Here is a 19916-nt window from a genome sequence, read left to right as displayed (position 1 = left end):
GCCAAGATTAAATCCACAGCCAAAGCCTGTCATGCCGTGCAGCATTTTCCCAGTTTATTGACTGTATTGTGCGATGGTGCTGATGGAAACCTGTTTACTGTTGTTAATAGCTTTTATGCTTTTTATGGCTGATGTTTTCTGTAGCCCCGTGGAGCTTGCCACGCAAATGGTCCAGCTGCAATTAACTAACTGCATGTACAGAGACAATTAAATTAAATTAGCAATTACATTACCACTACATCAAAGTACTCCGTGTTAAGTGCTTCCTCTTAATGATGCAAGGCTGCAATTTTATGAAGGGTCAGTGCCAAATGGACTTTACAAAAATGCAGTCCTGAGGACCTGTGTGGGATGTCATAAGAGGTAGATTCATGGTCGATTAAAACAATCTCATTTGATATTTAGATGTTATCATATTTCCATAATATTAGACTATTTAAAGGCATAATCTGTAACTGCAGCATTGTTGCCCTCCCCCCTTCTGAAGGCCCTGTTTCTCCTGTACCATAGAATCCTATTGAATTGGCCTTTCATGCACAAAGCCAAACATTTATTTTCCATGAGGCTTTTATTGTATTAACACAGTGTTCCAATTCCATCAGCAAGTAGAGCAGCAGATTCAGCTTGGGATGGAACAAGTTGTTTAGTTTAGTTTAGTTTAGTTTAGCTAGCGTAAAAATGGTTCCACCCATAGTTGAGTGATTTGCAATACAACGACATAAAGTGAGACCCTGCCATTGGCAGAGGTGCTCTCAGCTGGGTGTTAGTATGTTTTCCAGTGTGAACACAAAAGCACAAGCGTAATTATGTATTTTTAAGCTGAGGGGAAAAAATATATCTGACATTTGGTCTGATTTGTTTTGCTAATGCACTGACTGAAGCCCCGGTGACGAAGAGACACGCTGTAGGATATAGTCATGAGCAGTGCTGGAGAGTAATACACAGTGTTTGAGCCAGCGATCCGCTGTCCTGTTTGTCCTCCAAATCATCAGATCTGCGATACTCCCGCGCATTGAGAAAAGGTCACATCTGCACTGATGATCCTCAAAGACGGAGTCGACTCCCTGCAGATGTCTTGTCGCTGTTAAATCAAGGAAGAAGTTTACCCCCAGCCTCCCTGATTCTGATTAGCTTTTCACATCGCCAGATACTCTCTTCACTCAGAGAAGAAAGGTTATAATGTAACCAGATGTTTTTGCACTCTCTTACACATTACATGTACAGATAAACTGTAAAATACAGTTTGGAGAGATGGTGCAGTCCAATAAATTGTGCACAGGGCAGACACAACAAGTCTACAACATTTAATTATGTACAGATGTACACTATTTGCATGACAGGCAGCTGGATTCAGAATATAACACCGCTTCATTCATTTCAATAAGACCACTGAGTTGGATCAGTGGGGGTTCTGATACAGACAGTCTGGCAAAAAACAAAAAAAAGCAGTGTCATCTGCAAAAAAATACTTTTCAAACTTTTGTCTTTTGTCATCGCAGTTTAAACTGTGGTGCAGTGTTTTTGGCCTCCGATAAGCCTTCAACATGGATGTGTGTGAAAGTATCTGTGAGTTATAGATACCCACCCCAATGCAACCCCTTGCAGGGTCATTTTTTTTTGTCCGAATGCCTACTTACGGAAATAAAACGGTTATTTCAAGCAGTTGGCCTGACCTCCAAATCTCCAGTGCTGGCTGGTGGAGGAACCTGGAAATGAACTTTTACAGTTCCACGGCCGTGCAGTCGCCACGCTCGTGTCCGCAAAGGCAAACACTGCAGTCTACTGACGTTGATCTCTTTTTAGGAGAGCGTCACAATCTAAACAGAAGGTTAAATCATCTCAACATTGAGAAGCACCACTACATTCGACCCTGTAGCTGCCATCTTTGATGGGGATGTCCAGCAAGTTACACATGTGAGGGCCTCCTCTTTGGCAGCAAGAAAGCCTCCTGTTCTTCTGCTGAAATGTGATTTTAGCGTTTGAAATGTTTTTGTCACCATCGCATGCTTGCACATTGTACAAACACACATTAATCAGTCACACAAAGTATACTGAGGGATGTTGAGGAACAACGTAAAACCCCATAAGATAAAACACATACAGCTGGCTTATAGGCAGTCTCTCAGACTCTGCCCGTCTCCCAGAGGTAAACAGAGCTTAGCATGTATGTAAGATGCTGCGGCAGCTCAATTTATTCAGCCGTGCTATCTTTTTTTCAGCGCTGGGGACACTCTTGGAATAGCTCTTTTTATGCCCTGAAAGTATCTGGATCTCAGAAAAAAACGACGGCTGCCAAAATTGGTCGACGATATGGCATTTTTCTTTGTTGGATATCACATTTAATAGTTTCAGTTTACTTAGCAAGTGATTTATAGCACACCATGTTGTGATATATAATTAAGATAAATTATGCTTATTGAGATGATTACACTCTCGCAGTACAATTATCATCTGTCTTTGGGTACAGTGGTAACTGCTGCCATATGAAAGATAAATATTCAGCAATTTATCTACCTATTGTATAGCCTTATTGTGTGTTTTTAACAACACATGGAGCTCCCATGGATTCCCTCATTACTGAAGAAAACGTTGTGTTGTTACACTCCAATGACAGCGCATGAAGCCTGGTGTGATGCAAAGAAACTAAAGCCTGTTTCACAAGCCTAGTTAGCTATTAGGTGTCTGACCTTCTGGAAATGGTGGTTGAGAAAATATTGATCTTCAATTTGCTTTTAGTGCTGGGCAAAATGCTAACTGCAATTACACATATACACATTTTCAATTATCCATGAGTGCTCCGCACACATATTCACAAGCACTTAACACACACCGAGACTTTCACACGCACGCACACACACACACACACACACACACACACACACACACACACTATTGATTTTAAACAGGAAACCTGGATAAAGAAACCAAAGAAAGACGGCATTACACAGAGCTTACTATGGCACAAAAGGCGATGGGTGGAATCTGCAAGAACTAAAGACTTACCATTGAATTGGTATTGCACTTATACCCACATAAATGCGCCGACCATGAAGGCTATTTTGCTGCTGCCCATGACAAGTGCTGCTTTTGCACAGCAGGTAAAGCCTATTCCAAAGTACTAATGGATTTCTCGGGCCAGGGTCACTCTGGATCATCAGCAGTGAAGATGAGGGGTCAGCCAGTCAATGGAGGTGTTAAAGCTGAGGTCGGCCCCGGCAAACTACTCCACCACTGATACAGCCGGGACAATCAAGGGTTTCAGGGTGAAGAGAGAGGATGAAAGAGGATGGATGCTTTTATCAACGTACAATTAAACACAAGCTTTCACACACCCTTGAGCTTTACAGAAACATGTGCGTTATGGTAATTGGGACTTGGGTAAATGTTTGATAGCGTCTCATTTCCATGAACGCTGCACACTTGGCCACGTGGCTCAAGGCTCACTGATTCAGACATCGTGCCTGCCCACCGGAGCTCAGGTTGATGCAGCTCACTCTGGTGATTTGATTTGGCTTTTTGCTGCTTTAAGAAATGCTCAGTCTGCCAGGTGACAAAGCCCGATGACAACCTTAATGTTATTTTGTCATCGTTTAGTTCGTCTAGTTATTAGGTAATACTTTGCAAAATACAGAGTAGTCACCAAGGAAACACTAAGGAACAAATTAGGAATGTAAGAAAAGACTTTGTGATACTATATTAATGACACATTATGTAATGAGTACTATTCATAGACTGACATACTCACCACCTTTAGAGAACAAGTCTAATGATGATTCTATATTCTATGTAAAAGACCAAAACCAACATTGAACTGGTCCGTGTGCCTAAAGCCTGATACAGCTTAATCCTTTTACCGTACAGCTCCATCGTCGGCCAAAACGATTAAAAACACGCCCGTGAGTCACACCATTTCCCGGGTTCCTTCATTACCACGAACACGGGCACTGCAGTTTATCTTGAGTCAATCCCACTTACGCCCTCCTGCTGCCCGAAATACTCACCAGAGCACCAAATGTGTCTCAGTCCACGGCTGAAAATAGTCCCCAGCAACTGCGCTACTTATACTACTTATATTTGTATCCCTAATAACTACTCATAACTACTCAATTACTACTTTGAATTACTTAAACATTAGTTTCTATTTATGTGCCCCTTCAAGTAAAGTAAGGCAACATCCCACAATACTAAAAAGTAGCGGGAATTCACATTTGTTTCTTAACAACGAATCCGAGAGAGCAGAATTCAGAGCATTTGCATGAAGGGGTTTAACATCCTCACTCGTCACAGAAGAACCACACAGAGGGAGGAGGACGAGAAGGCCCACACCAGAGGTCGTTATTTGTTGGCTACACCATGGGGGGGGGGACCTCCAAAGTTTGAACAAACCACTCCGAAACATGATTATTGTGAACGTGCCCTAAAGCACAGGAAGCTGTATTTAATTCCATGGCACTGAATAGCTCAACACTGCTACTTCACCCCTGCTCTGGACTTAATTGAGAAAATAGTTTTGCAGCAGTAATTTCCCCTTCGCACCGTGCAGGGGGAGGGGGGGGGTACCGTTTTGGGTTCAGGGAGAAGTTAATGGATCAGAACATCTGTTACGCATTGTGGCGATCATCATTAAGAGACCGCGGGTGGCGGAGGCTCTGCAGTTTGTATACGGCTGGAAGGACATTACCATATGCTGCAGCATTCTGATGACGTTGCGTGATTGTGTAACTCCCGGGCCACTTTCCCACAGCATGGCTCAGATTTGCACACTGTATATCAACGGGGGGGGGGGGGGGGGATGCTATTGGGCAGAGGGTTTTAAAATTCAAATCTTTTGCTGTTCTCTAAGAAATGAAATGTTTTACTACCATGTGACTGCCTGCCACTACTGTCTTACCTCGAGTGTGTCAGACGAGTGTCGCAACAACCCTGAGTCTACAATCCATCAATGCCTTCCGCCGAGACTGATGGGTTTTTCAAGATGACAAATATTTACTGCCTGTCTTTATGTATCGCTCCTCATGCCATACGCACAGCACTCATGGCATCAGAGTGTTTTCTGGTCTTTTTTCTAAATGTTTAATTTACGGGTCACATAGAGTGACTCGTCACACCCTTTCACTGGCTTCAGCAGAAAAGAACGGACAGTAACACCTAATTGCAGCATCAAGAACGTGTGTCACGTTAAAGATTCCCATTGTTTGTATTTTGTGTATTTGCCTCGGCGCTTTTGTGAGCTGAAATATTTTTTCCGTGTGTCAATGCATACATCACATATGTCCAGTTATGATTCAACTGAGGCAGTAATGAAGACGCATGTTCGACCTTCATCCCTGCATTTGAATCTTCCTCCTTGAACTCCCGGGTGATAAGCGCTTAAAACGCTTAGAAAGTCTGCAGTCAACATTGACTTTCAGTACTTGCTGTATTCGTGGGCCCCACACACAGTTTTCCTGTGCAATGATTAGTACAGATATTACAGCTGTACTTTTTTTTGGTTTTACCTCGAGATTGCAGTCTTTAAGGTAATCTGGCTAAACTGTTGGCTTGTGCACAATTGATTATCTGACAGCTCTTCCTTGGCTTTGTTGTAGCACTGTTGTTGTGTTACAAGACTTGTGAGTATAATGTTATCATCCACTGATAGGAATAATGGCCAAAACCATGAAAGTAAGAACCAAACTGTAATAAAAAATTCAGCCGTCAGGTTGATTTTTAGAGTCAAAGGGAAGTCATAAGTCCTGAGTGCAAGACAGTTTTTTTATTTTGTGACGTTGGGTTTAAAAGTCGTCAGATTTGTGAGTCGAGTCTGATTTCGAGTCCACACTTCTTGTAAGCAAAAGCTGTGAAAGACGAATTTCCACTGAACCCAGACCCATTCCCATTATGTCCATGTATACTGCTCAGTAAGTGAGCTCAGTAAAAGACGTTCCTGTGAAAATCCACATTTTGCTTTTCAATTGAAACATGGACTCTCTTTCTCGCTGCTGTCTAGGTGTGGCAGTGTGGAGGGAGTATGGAAGTCCTGCCATGTGCCAGAGTGGCTCACATCGAGCGCACCAAGAAGCCCTACAACAATGACATAGATTACTACGCTAAGCGCAATGCCCTGCGGGCGGCCGAGGTGTGGATGGATGAATACAAATCCCACGTCTACATGGCCTGGAACATTCCCATGAACGTAAGTTTTTCTCCGCCTTAGAGCACTCCCTCCCTCAATCCCCGAGCTCCCTTTGCCCCCCCCCCCCGCCCCCTCTTCCCTTCTCACTTGCTCATTCAGACATGCAGCCCGGGTCTCCGGAGACACTAGTCAATAGAAATTCCAAATTCCGATTTCATCCCACTTGACCTTCACGCTGGCAGCAGAGGAAAGGCAAGAGCGAGGGAAGCGGCGGAGTCTCACTCCAAGCAGACGGGAGAGGCGCACCAAGCGAATGAGAGGACGCTGACGTCTAATCAGTCCATTTTCATACACATCAGTTTGGCTTAATTGCTTTCAAGAGTCTTTTGAGGTGGGCTGCAAAATAATAAACAGCCACTTTCATTAATAAAGAGTTTAATATTGAATCCTAATTGCCTCTTCAGCCATGCAGAATGAGATGATTGTCACTGAAGGCCTCTGAACGCTGCCCAAAACGACACACAGCTGCTCATAACAGAATTATAAGCGGCTGGTGCAGCAGCCGCACACAGGTCTGATAACGCTGCTGACGCCGGCATGTCGTCTAGAAATCTGGCACAAACACGAGAGCTCACTAAGTGCAGGTAGGAAGAGCGAACCGGGGAGATGTCGTAGCTGTTGTGCTCGTGCAGCATGGAGGACATGTTGGGGAGTGGGGTGGGGGTAAGGACTTTGACAAACTAGCCAATCAGGCCACATCCCCTCTCTAGTGTAATTACAAACACAGTGGTATGGCACGTTATTACCCCAGCTGTCCTGTGGCGCATAGTTATTTTGTGTACAGTACAAAGACCTAACGCTATGATTACTCCATCTACGCCCCCGCCACCACCACCCACATACACACACACACACACACTGCCGCCCCAACACACAATCACACTTTCTTGTTATTGTCAGTGGTACCCACTGAGAGCACAATTACTTTTGGTGGGGGAAGGCTTTATGATTCAGCGGCCAGACCCCAAAGTCCAAATACCAAACAACATCTCACTGAAATTGAATATATTTGTTCCTGGCGCTTTATGGTACAAAGAAAAAGTGGATATTTGCAACTAGAGTTCATCTTTAACAGAATATTGAAAGCAAGTTTAGCAGCTGGCTGTAGACTCGAACAGAAAGGGGAAACTGATGAGGAGGATTTGCCTGGAAAGACTGTCTGATAATAAGAAAACTGTCTGTGTGTGTGTGTGTGTGTGTGTGTGTGTGTGTGTGCCTTTGCATCAGTTTCTACGGGTGGGCCATTGCCCTTTCATATGCATGTAGGTATATTATCTATGGCTATACAGAATGTGTGTCTATTTGCATATTCATGCACATTTAAGCAGTGCACTGTATATGCACATACCAATATGGGTTTTGTGTGTGTGTACGTGTGTGTGTGTGTGTGTGTGTGTGTGTACATCAGGATCAGGCAGTGCAGCTATTAGGCATTCCCCTAATCAATCTGGGAAGCCACCTCCATAATGCAGGCAGGGCCGTGAGGGCTCATAATTAAGCAGCTGATTAGAATTTGCTCAGCGCAGATCACGTCTAATGAAAGAACAATGAAGGTCCCACATGACGGGCGCATCCATCCATCTCTTAACTAAATGCTTGTTGCTTCCTCTCAGCACCTCAGCACTCTCGCGCCTCCCATTTCTCCCAGCAGCTAGTACTCTCGCTTGGTTCTTAAGTAAAGTGCCCACTGGCTAAGAGTTTTTTTTTTGTTTTTTTTCTTTCTTTCCTCGACTTTGTTTTGTACCGTTTGTTGACAGAACCCGGGGGTTGATTTCGGGGATGTCTCGGAGCGCTTGGCCTTGAGGAACAGGCTGCAATGTCGGAGTTTCCGCTGGTACCTTGAACACGTCTACCCAGAGATGCGGATCTACAACAACACCATCACATACGGCGAGGTGAGAAAGGGGCTTGCCAACGGGATTACTGGAAATACTTTGCATGGCATCGTCTGTAATTCTATCAAGAGCATACATACACTGAGACTGCTAATTTCATTCCCCAGGTGATAAATAGAGATAGGAATTGTCAGAGAACTTATTAATTGTGCATTTTTTTTGGGAGACATTTCCCTGCAACACAGGCTTCTTCTTTAGTGTGTACAAACTAAACTGTGCAGGGGTCAAACACAAACGGATATGTGCGGATGAACAGTCCGGCGTCATCACAGTGACCGACTCGTGCGATTACACTTCAGAGAGAAGGAATGTGAATTCACTGTCGCCAGTTGAAGGTGAAGGTAAATCTCGTTGCTATAGCAAAGCAGCATCACCGCCCAGGATTAAAAGCAATTTCCTCCGAATGAGTTTTAATTAAACACTTATTAGTTTTCCATTCCAACTTGATTGTTTTGGGCTTGGCTGCGCGCTCAGCTCAGTGGGGGGAAGAAAACAGGATTATGACAGGTTGAAGAATTGAACACACTCCTCTATTTGGAGGATTGCAGAAACACACCACTTTTCGTCATATCAATTTTAACAATGGAAAACAGAGGGGAATCAATATGCTCTGCTTATGCAATGTCAGAATGCATCCAAATTAACCTCGAGATTCATCAAAGCTGTGTGAATTTACTCCCCCCTTTTGTCTCCCCTGCCGCCTGTTTTGGTTCCTGCATCCAGCTAATGGATTCCTCCGAGCGGCAGCCACTTAAGTGGCACTATTTCAGATCTGTCGACAGGCTGAGAAACAGTTACCTTGTGTTGCCACACAGCCGCCCGCCGCAGCGCAAGTGAGTCTCATCTGTCACTGAGCATCAGCGCCGGCGCTCGGCCATGCTGACCAGGCCAGCCGAGTGGAACCTTCCCTGACAACAGCGCATGATAGATATGTCACAACCTGGAAATGAAGCCGTACGCATTCAAATCACACAGAACCCCAAGCTCATGCTCAATGCACACCACCATCTGGAGGCCTGGAGGAGATGGAGAGAGAGAGAGAGAGACAGCTGGGACTGTTCCCTGCATGATGATATCCTATCGCGGTCGGGCCATATCACTTTGAGATGATAGAAGACTCTGCTGTGTGAACGAGCCACGATGGATCTGGCAGACAGGAGGCGGTGTAACGGCGCACGCTGGAATTGATTCCATTTTGCGGCGAATGTAACCATAGCAGCCAGTAGACAGGAAGTACTTTTTCAGCAGCGGCAGCCAAATCCCTGTTATCTTTGTCTATTTTCAGCTGAAATTCAGGATGTTTAAATTTCACCAGGTCCTCTCCCGCGTTGTTTCTCAGGTGAGGAACAGCAAAGCTAGCGGCTACTGCCTGGACCAAGGCTCTGAGGACGACGACAAAGCCATCCTCTACCCCTGCCACGGCATGTCCTCCCAGGTCAGACCAGAACTCTCATGAACTGTTTGCTTGTCCACGTTCATCGGTCAATAATGCCATTAGTTAAGTCGGTCAGTCAGTGTATTCCTGGCAAATGCACAATTGTACAATTTCCCCCCAGGGGATCGACAAAGTATTTCTGATTCTGATTCTGTCAGAACTCACTCTTAGAATCTGCGAATCAACATGTTCTGCATTTGAACACTTGAGGACCCTCCTCGAGATGACGTGGAGTAATTACTCTTCTCTTCCAGCCCCACAGAAGTTAAATCTAATTTTATTTAATAAGTGGTGGTAGTAACAGCGCTATAGAGAGAAATATGTTTGCCTGATTGCTTCTCATCTAACAGAACTACAGGCCCCCCCCCCACACACACACACACGCAGCTCCGCCAAAGCTTTTCGGTGAAGACACACTGAGGGCAGATTATATATATATTTTACCCCAAATCAACAGTGATGTAGTTCCAATAAATTGCAAATACAGTGAATTATAATAATTATAAATTTGGGAGCGACCTAAATGGAGATAAACTTGGATTCTATCAGGACACACTGCTACTTAAAAACATTATTTGTATGTCATTTGCTTGATTTTAATCTGTGCAAATCAACAAGACTCAAGTTAGAAACGTAAACAATGTCAGAATTATTTGAAGTGACGTGAAAACAAAAAAAAATATCCTGTAATCTCTGTAAATTCATATTATATTTACATATTGCTTTAATACACAGACGATGTAAAGGCCAGTGTAGATCTTACTGGACATCTGCATTTGTTTTATCTTTAACAGTAAAATTACAGTGAACCAAATCTTCACACACAGAGTTTTCACTGGTTTACTAATACTGTAGGTGTTACTGAGGTATTACTTTGTACTAGCTTACAAAGTACAACTGAGAGAGGCATCGCCAACAGCTCTATTGGAGCTGCCCAGTAGGGAAACACTGGAAAACTGGACCCCACCCAGGTGAGAGTGCAGGTTATTTGAAAATGCAGTTGAATGCTGCTGAGGGGAAAAAAAAAAAAAAGAAAAAGAAAAGAACGTGTGTGCTCAGCATTATCATTTAGTTGAACAGATACCAGGACAACTGGCCCTGCGGGTGGGAGGCTGCTGTCCCGTGTTTGTGCTTCTTTTCCTTTTGTGCTGTGAAACAAAAGATAATCCCGAAGAGAAATCATGCAAATGCTATTCATGCATCATTTTTCCCCCACCACCTTTCCGAGCCACGTCTCTCGCCGGTGAGTGACATGTTCATTATCTGTCGTGTGAGGGAGTGTTAGAGGAGAGGCCAGCAGCTCGCCGGCCTCTCCTCTTTCCTTCTATGGTGAGAGCTCAGTGGGGTCCAGTAATGTAAAGCTTCACTGACTCTTTTAATCCTGATCCTCCCGGGGGGGGGGGGGGTAAACAAATGGAGATGAATTTTATGTCTTTGTATCATTAGATTACAGTGATGGCCGACATTACTGAGAGCGGGCAGAATTAAATTTCCTGGGACACTGTGATTTTGTGTTTCTTTTTACCATTGCTCCTTTTACTTATGAAAAAAAAAAAATGTAATTGGCCAGAATAAATCTTTATTGTGCTTCTGATGAATGAGGCTCTCTGCCGGCTCTCCGAGTGGAAATTTAAAGCATGGGTAATGTCTCACCTTTGTCCGCTAGTGCAATGCAGTGAAAGCGTGGTGGAGGAGCTACAAAGCCTGCATTATAGCGCTACTCACGTACACACACACACACACCAAGCAGTAGTCTTTCAAAACATGAAATGGCAATATTGCTAAAAAAAAAGGTTCGAAAAGGAGGCCGTGACAGGATTAATGAGTAATCCATCATCTCCCGCATAAACAGGCAGAATACCAACCAGTCTGATGAGTCAAGGGGTGTTTAATAATTAATAAAGTGATAAATAATAATAAACACAGCGGACGGCCAATGCGTAAATCGCGCTGCACTCTGGTGCAGCACTTCTCTAATGCGAGGATGACAGAACCAACCACGTTCATTTGTAGATCAATGCGCGCTGCTGTACTAACATCCCTGCTTTAACCGCATTAAATGAGTGTCTAATTAAAGCAGTTCATTTACGTCTAAGACCCAAATTCCACCGAAATACCAACCAACAGTCAGAGCGCTGCAAAAATAGAGCCCCTCAGATTGAAAATAGCACTTCCTGTGTTTCCTCCCACAAGGAATCCCAGCTATGTGTAGTGCACTTGGGCGTGCATGGTGCTGATGAACACCCTCTGCACCGCTTACGCTGTGGGGGGCCTCTTAAGTCTTCTAAGGTTAGAAGCTCACTCAGATTCCCATGCTGGACCAGGGTCCCGTACGGAGAGGGTTATGTGCTAGGGTCCAGTGCTGAGGCCCCAAGCCCTTCTTAAGACGTTCGCCATAATCCGTGGCGTAAATAACCTCCTTGTGGAGCAAGGTACAGGAAAGGTAGATTACGACCCAATACAATGCACAAACACATCCGTCTTGTATTTACATTGTCACAGCGTTCCACCATTAACGAGCTAATTAAGAAACTTGACCTCCAAAAAGTGGCTGCCAAACTTTCACCACGGCGGGAAGGCAACGGAGCGTCTAACGCTGCTGCATGAGGCACAGGTTAATTGGCTTGGCGGAGTCATTTCCTCGCTTTAATTATTTGTTGTGGTCCCATTTTAAATGTATTAGCGTGTAAAAGGCTGCCAGACTGAGCTGTAAACAGGTATTAGTGGGGATTACGTGGTTTTTTTTTCTTGTGCCCAGTCATAGTTTACACCGTGGGGGAAATCTGCTTAGAGCGTTACAACCCCGGAAGACCCAAGACGGCGATACAGAAATCCTGGAAGAATTCTTAATCAAACTGCCTGTAATAATGACCTTTAGGCCGCCATCTTGAGAAAAATTTGCACAAGTTCATTTCAGCGTTATGTGTCTGGCATAAGACAGATTTTGATAAATGTCTGACGTTGCTCAGTCCAAAGAACTATATCCTTATCAGCGTCCTTACGAGCAGACCCAACCGGCTCCGGTGAACCTTTAGTATCACACAAAGTGGTGCTACATTGCTTTCCTGTTTGTTCCGAGTGGCTCTTAAGGGCAGAACATTGGATTAAAAACCACCTGCGTTCTCTCTTCTCACGGGGAGCGACGCCCACACAGGCCACTCACTCACTGCAGCTCCAGTTTCTCCAGCCGCGCTCCAAAAGCCCTCAGACAAAGTCACAGTACGTCAGTTTGGAGAGATTCTGATGAAACTGATTGACTCAGGGAATCAGTCTATGACCACAGTAATAGTTTTCATACAAATGTGCTTACTTTTATCTAATTTTCTTCGTCAAACCCTCAAAAAGATTGCTGTGCTTGAAGATTTTCTGAAAAAAAACAAAAAAAACATTGTCACATTGGGACAGAAAAGGAAAGACAGCTATGTGTGTGTGTGTGTGTGTGTGTGTGTGATTCAGGACAGTCATGCATGTGTGTTCACCTCAAAGCGGGCCTGCTGTCATACTAAAGACCTCCCTATCTTTGGCATCTCATTTTTCAGGGAGGATCACTCCCATAAATAATAAATGCTATCTCTACTGTATCCTTACGTAATAGATACTTATCGTCACACAGCCTTTCATGTGCAGGATTAAACAGTGAGGGATCAGGTTTTGGTTTGGGGAAACATTGTAGCATTAATAAGCTGTGCGCTGTGGTTTTCCGTGCAGTGCGGTGCGCCGAAACATCCAGTCTTGCATTTTTTGAATCTCAGAAGTTTTCCTGTCTAAAAATAAATGGTTGAAGCAAAACAGAGCAACTACATATTTGGTAAAACTTGTGACCTGAATCTAACTTTATAACATCTTTTAACATAGCTATACTTTTTAAATCTGCACATCTTTAAATAATATTTCATTGATTTAAATATATATATATATACAAGATGGACAAACAGATATACCTTGAATTCCTATGAGATATGGGCTGTAAATAAAAAAAAAAAGTATATTTTCTTGAATATACTGTTGAAATGGCCAAGGAGGCTGAAAGAACGCAGTTTGTGGGTAGATGCTGCATTTTGGGCGAGGATCATCCACGGGCAGGGCGCAGTATATGAGTTTATTTTTATGTAATGTAATCCGCTTAAAAAGGTGTAAAATGAAAGCATTACAACCTTTCTATACGTAACGCAGCCTGCCAAACGGCCTGAAAACTTAAAAAACACTTTTTTCCCTCTCAACTTCTCTGCTTTTTAGTTACTGCTTTTTACAGCTCGTTCTTTCCGCGGCTCTCTCGCAAGCTTGTCTTTTTTGAAGCCACGATTGCTGCTGCGGCAGCACTTGAGAGTCCAGCAGTGTGACGCACTGGTTATCTCTGTGTTGCAGCTCGCCCGCTACTCTACCGAGGGGCTTCTCCAGCTGGGACCCCTGGGGTCGACCACCTTCCTGCCTGACACAAAATGCCTGGTTGATGATGGCAGAGGACGCACTCCCAGGCTGAAAAAATGTGACGCTGTGTCAAGGAATTCTCAGAGGCTTTGGGACTTCACACAGGTAAAAAAGAAACCACACGATGTGATCTTTCGCCATTGATTTTCAACAGTGTAACGCCTCAGACGCACCAAATGGAACGAAGTTAGACAGTGATGCATGTGTTATTGAATGCCCAATAATGACAGGCATTAGAATAGTGTTGCAACCATCTGTGGTTATTGTGCACGTGTGGTCATATTTTCGTGTGTTTTTGGTGCAGAATGGTCCAATCATCAGCAGGGACACTGGTCGATGCTTGGAGGTAGAAATGTCCAAAGATGCCAACTTTGGCCTTCGCCTGGTGGTCCAGAGATGCTCCGGCCAGAAGTGGATGATACGAAACTGGATTAAGCATCCCCGGCACTGAAGCCAGAGAACGACCCCTGAGACAGTTTGGGGCGGCGTATCAAGTCGCGGCGGGATCTCAAACTGTGGACAGTTCAGAGACAAGCAGGGACTGGTGGCGCTGGTGTGTGGCATTTCACACTGCTAGACTGCACCGCACACTGAGCTTCCCTCAGGCCACAGAGCTTTCCCACGCTGAGGCTTAAAGAAGAATACGATCAATTCATGTGTTCCACCGAGCTGCGCGTTCACAGAGACCTTGCGGCAATCTGGACGGTTTGAAATGGCCCACATATCTGACATTCAGCTACATGTACAGAACAGAGTACCAAGACACCAAGAGTGCAGCCCCTGAAGGTGGTTCAGGATCCTAGCAATTCTTTTGTTTCTACCGCAAAACTATCAGATCTTTGGAGATGAAAAAGAACGTGTGCGTGTGTTTTAAGTTTTTTTTTCTTCCCGAGAGCATCTGAGCAAATCAAAAGATACGACTGCTGTCAATTGCCATATCAAGGTGATTATTTCGGGCTGTGATTTGGAAAATTGCTTTAGATACATTGCGCCGCCCTGGCAAGACATGTAACAGGCTTCAAAGGGGCTGCCCATCATCTGATCTGAGAGTCATTTCACCTGCACTCACACGAACCTCTGCAGTTCTTTCTTTCTTTGGACTGTATTGCTCACCGTGGACAGGAGCAATCACGTGCCTTTTTTTCTCCCCTCATTTTTCTGCTTAATCTGACCAGGGAATGTCAGTCCCGAAAGCATGTACAAAATTATTTGAAAATTATTAATATATAAAACAATGTATAAAACAGTCTAATGATAGTAATATATTGTAAAAAAAAAAAAAAGAAAAAAAAAAAAAAAGAAGTGAAAAATTGACATCCGTCCTCTGATAACAATTAGGATAATAAAATCATTTTTATGATGAGCCGCCTCTTCGTCTTTCTCTTCCAAAGTATTTGTGCCACTGCCGTCATCAATTCAAAGATTTACGTGTTTAGATTTAGAACTTTTAGCTCTCGGAGCGTACTTGGCTGTGCGTTAGGTTAAAAACTACGCATTTGCTTTTGTGCTGTTGCAAAGCCAGTCGCTAACAGCACCAGTACAATTGCCTGTCTTTTATTTTGCCTGCACTTACAACCACCTCAAGCCTCCTTCAGGTTTCTGGCCCCGTGTACTGTGATTGTTCCAGCCCGCCCACTGGATAACAGCAAGCACTGAAAGCTTTCCAATTATTATACCCAGAAAAGAAACTTCTTAACTTGCTCAGCTTTTGTGTCATGTCCAGCCAAAAAACAAAATGTGGCATTTTAGGGAGAATGACTTGAAAGTGTCTTTTGACAACTTCAATATAAGAACACAATCATTTTTTTTAAGCAATGCAATAGATTACTTTTAATGACAGACAGTATAATACATTTATTACGCCAACAATTCTGTACAGGTTCTGCACTGGTGTCCCTCCCCCAACAGCGATCACCCATAACAAGGCGCGGCAAGCCTGTCAAGCTTTGAATTGAATTCACTTGCATTGTTTGGGGGGTGTTATATCTTTTGCGAATTAAAAAAAAAAAGCACGAGAGCGAAGGTGTAAGTATTAAACCGTGTGTTCGTCTGCTTTAATGTAAGCTGCCCGCCATCATTAGCATGCCGAGTTAACTGGTTTGCTACCTACAGTAGTAACCCAGTAGGCAAGGAGGACATCATTAATTAACTGATAATAATAATTGTGGGGTTACAGGTTTCATTAAAAATAGACTTGTTGCATATGCAAAGACATGTGATAGTGGCATATGAAGATGAGCCTGGATGCTGTCAATGTGCAAAGTTTAGCAGCTCTTTTCCCCGTTAATGTTGGACAGCTGTGCAACCAAACAGGGTAATGTTAGAATGGAAAAACAATTTCCCAAATAAGCTAAATAATTTTAAGTATTAATAATAAGGCAGTTTTTTTTTTTGGAGTGAGAACAAGATGTGAAAACTTCAACACAGACGTCATCAACAGCAGGAAGTGAGCCAAAAAGTTCTGTCTACGGATCCTGAAAGCACTGAACACATTTGCCGCGTTCACAAGAGGCTTCCTCGTGTGTCCCAGATATACCGAACATTTTAGGACGCAGGGGAAAGTTGTTGTTTTTTTTTACTAGGGTTAGCCATGCTATCCAACCTGCTTGTTCCAAAGGCCCATTTTAATATGGTTTCCAGCTGGTTTACCCTGAGAGATTGCCTGCACTTGCCGCCACGTCATGCTTCTTTGCCTCTAATCATCTCATATAAGCGATGCATCATCTGCGTGTCCTCTAAAAGGAAGACTGCTTCAGCCCCCTCCCCAAGGCAATATCTTACTCTGGTCTGCGACAAGGTTTACAAACACGCCGCCAGTGCAATGTCTCATGGCCCCCGTGTCGGGAAATGATTATCCTAGCAATATGGGTTTCCCCGGACTTAACACCTGCAGAATAATGTTACTCCGCCTGATAGACGGAATGGATTCAGTGGGCTCCAGCACTGTGCCATGGAGGCTCGCCTGCCAAGTCAATTCACAGGAAGTGTGGTGCAGATGGCAGAGAGGCTGAGAGCCACAGTACTGTATGTGGCTTAGCTGTATTTGCATTAAGCGGTTTGTGTGGCCAAAGGAACCAAAAATGTCCTTAGATAATTATTTGAATCTATGTTTAAACTTACTGTTAGAGTTGGAATCGTGAGGGACAGTTTCACACTCAGAGAATACATTTGGGGGGGGGGGGGTTATCGTTTGAGGTTATGGGGATTAAGGTTACTGTGTCATGTATAGTGCGTGCATGTGTGTATCAGTGCGTCAGACAATGGCCACTGAGCACGCCACGCAGCAGGTGAAAGGGAAGGCCAGCCTGCATTAAAGGTTTCCTTTTCCCGCAGATTGGATAACAGAGCGACAGTGAGTGATGGGTGGTGGTGGTGGTGGTGGTGGTGGGGGGGGGGGGGTGAAGTGCCTGTGACAGGAGCTGGAGACGGGAAGTGGTGCTGAGGGTTGGATGGACAAGGACGCCACATCCGTCTCATTCTGATACTGACAATACTCTTTTCACTCCTGGGCTGCAGCCAAGCAGGGAGAGGTGACTTCATCATTCAGACAGCGTCAGGTTGGGGGTGTAGGATGGGTTTGCTTTCAACAGCGTCTGATAGAAGTGTGGCAAAAGGCAGCATCTCCATTGTGAGACCAAACTGATGCTAATACCGTTTGCACAAGCTGTATATTCATAACCATGAGAGAGCCAGGAGAGCAATCGGAGTATTATTTATCTGCAGAGAAACTGACAGCAATTACTGCCTTGTTTGGAAAGCACAGAGGCCCGGACAGATAGCCAGCTCGATAAGAGAAAAAGTGCAAAAGTTTTAATGAGCAGAAGTTTTGAGTTTCACAAACCTATATAAATGTAGATTAATCTTTTATTGTGTACGTAGGCGCAATGCAGTTATCTTTATTATATATGTGTGTATATATGTATATCACAAGTTCTTTCAATTCTTTAGAAAGAAAAAAAAAGAAGAACCCCCCCCCCACCCCGGATCTTTTACCTACCAGAATGAAAATGACCTTTTGGCTCCGTCTACTCAAATCCATCAATGAGGATTATTAAAAAAAAAAACCCTCATATTTTCCTGTGGTCTGGATAAAAGCCAGCCTTTATGGGGACTGTGAGAGGGTCATTCCTGCACAGATTAATGCCATACAGTTTATGAGCCCTCCTTGTGATAAAATGATCATTTCCTCTGTCCAATATTTCACGTCTTTAATAGCCCCCATCCAAGGCGACCAGTGTTCACTCTCATTCTGGGCTGGAAACATTTCTCCTTGTCATATTTTTGCCTGTTTAAGAGTGTCCATTTACATAGACACAAAATGGGAATATAAAAGAATACTAGTACTCATAATAATTATAAACAATGTATATATATATATATCGAAGCATAAAAGGGCCATCCAGTGTGGCTTTGCCTGGGCAGGATAGGAACTTTAAGTGTTTGGTGTTAGAGGTCTCAGGTTTGATCCCTTGTTTACTCGTCTTCACTGATGCCTCTGCGCGGAAAGCTTGACGTTAAAAGAACCGTTCGTTCTATATTGGGGGGAAATACACTTGGACATACACTGGAGGAAGCAGCTTACGTAGCAGCTAAGTTCAAAAAACATGCCTTCCAGCAGCTCCGAAGCTGAAGAAGATGGAACTAACAGGTTGTGCTTGTTTTTAATCTAATCTGCACACCAACATTATTGTAAAAATGTAATGATTTTGTTGGTTTTTCGAGAAGGTTACAAGGTGTATCCATCCAGCTACCACCTCTGTGCAGCACAGGAAATAGTTCCCTCTAAAACCACGAGTTAACATTTTTACATTACTGTTTGTTCACAAATTCAGCAAACGAGATACAATGTGTTAATTGCTGCGCTTAGATTGCTGAAGAGGCAAACATTTACTTTGGGCTCATGTTTTAGGTATTTAACTAAAGCCGCAGAACGATTGTGGCTTATATATATATATATATATATACACACTTGCATATAATGAATTATTCCTGGAGAGGTACCCGTGGAAGAGAAAATAGAAATTGGGCGAAGGAGTGAAAACAGAGGGCACAGCAGCCGATCAGGATTGTGAAAAAAAAAACGCGTTCCGCTTTGGGCACTTGAACAGCCATATCTGCTTGTCAAATGGACAAAAACCTTCTGAAGAAGAGAAAGCCGCGCCGCTCCCGTGGCTCGGATCAGAGTTGCAAAACTAGAAAAGTGGCTCCTGACAGCTAATGGCGAGATCAAACACCTCGCAGTTTGTCTCCATGCGTCGCGCTTTAGGTGCGCGGCGCAATTTCCTAATCAGCAATAATTGTTTTATTCTGTCAATACTGCAGAGGGGCGATGGAGATTTCGGGCAGTTATGATGTACGAGCTGATGGGATGAGAGAGTGAGGAGAGCGGGTATGTGCCTGAACAGCTTGTGGATCTTATAATGAGATCTCCAGAGATGAGCAGCACAGTAGCTCCAAGACACAATTAGGCCCAGCGTTGCTCTGCCTCCCAGATAGAACTGTATAGGCAGCGCAGAGGTGCTATGTGTGCATGCGGGGGTATGTGTGTGCATACATACTGGTGTGTTTGAGATTTAACCAATGCAATAAATAATAGACCTTTTTTTTTTCGAGGGCTAACTATAGCATATAACAATGACCCGCTTCCTCAGTTTGGACCACATTTGGTGATTTCCATTTGTTCGGCTGCATTTAAAACTTTCCTTGGGGTTTGGTATTGGTTTGGTTATGTTCCACAAGCCGGCCACACTGTATGATGCTATTGATTGTACTTCCTGCAGTAACCCAGATCGCATTCTCTCTCCAGACGAAGCTCAAGGCTAGTTTGAAATCCTAAGGAGGAACCAGCCCCTCAACATGGTCTCTGGCCCATTGGTTTTGACAGTAGTGGTCCCCAATGCTCAAATAAACCCAACTGAGGAAGAAAGTGCTCCAGGGTTCAAAATAACTGCTGTAAACCAATAAAGTCTGAAGATGCCTTTAG

General features: G+C 43.9%; 1 protein-coding gene across 1 annotated transcript in view; it reads left to right on the top strand.

Annotated features, from left to right (window-relative positions):
• The window catches only part of galnt9 (polypeptide N-acetylgalactosaminyltransferase 9), a 71683-nt gene extending 57299 nt beyond the window's left edge, over positions 1-14384 (top strand). The window contains exons 7-11 of the mRNA XM_070904336.1: positions 5990-6175; positions 7933-8070; positions 9410-9505; positions 13871-14038; positions 14238-14384. Of these exons, the coding sequence (XP_070760437.1) occupies positions 5990-6175; positions 7933-8070; positions 9410-9505; positions 13871-14038; positions 14238-14384 (735 nt within the window). The remainder of the gene's footprint in view (positions 1-5989; positions 6176-7932; positions 8071-9409; positions 9506-13870; positions 14039-14237) is intronic.
• Positions 14385-19916: the final 5532 nt, after the last annotated feature.

This window comes from Enoplosus armatus, chromosome 4 (assembly GCF_043641665.1).
Source record: "Enoplosus armatus isolate fEnoArm2 chromosome 4, fEnoArm2.hap1, whole genome shotgun sequence".
Taxonomy (NCBI): domain Eukaryota; kingdom Metazoa; phylum Chordata; class Actinopteri; order Centrarchiformes; family Enoplosidae; genus Enoplosus; species Enoplosus armatus.
This window is presented reverse-complemented; position numbering and strand designations above follow the sequence as displayed.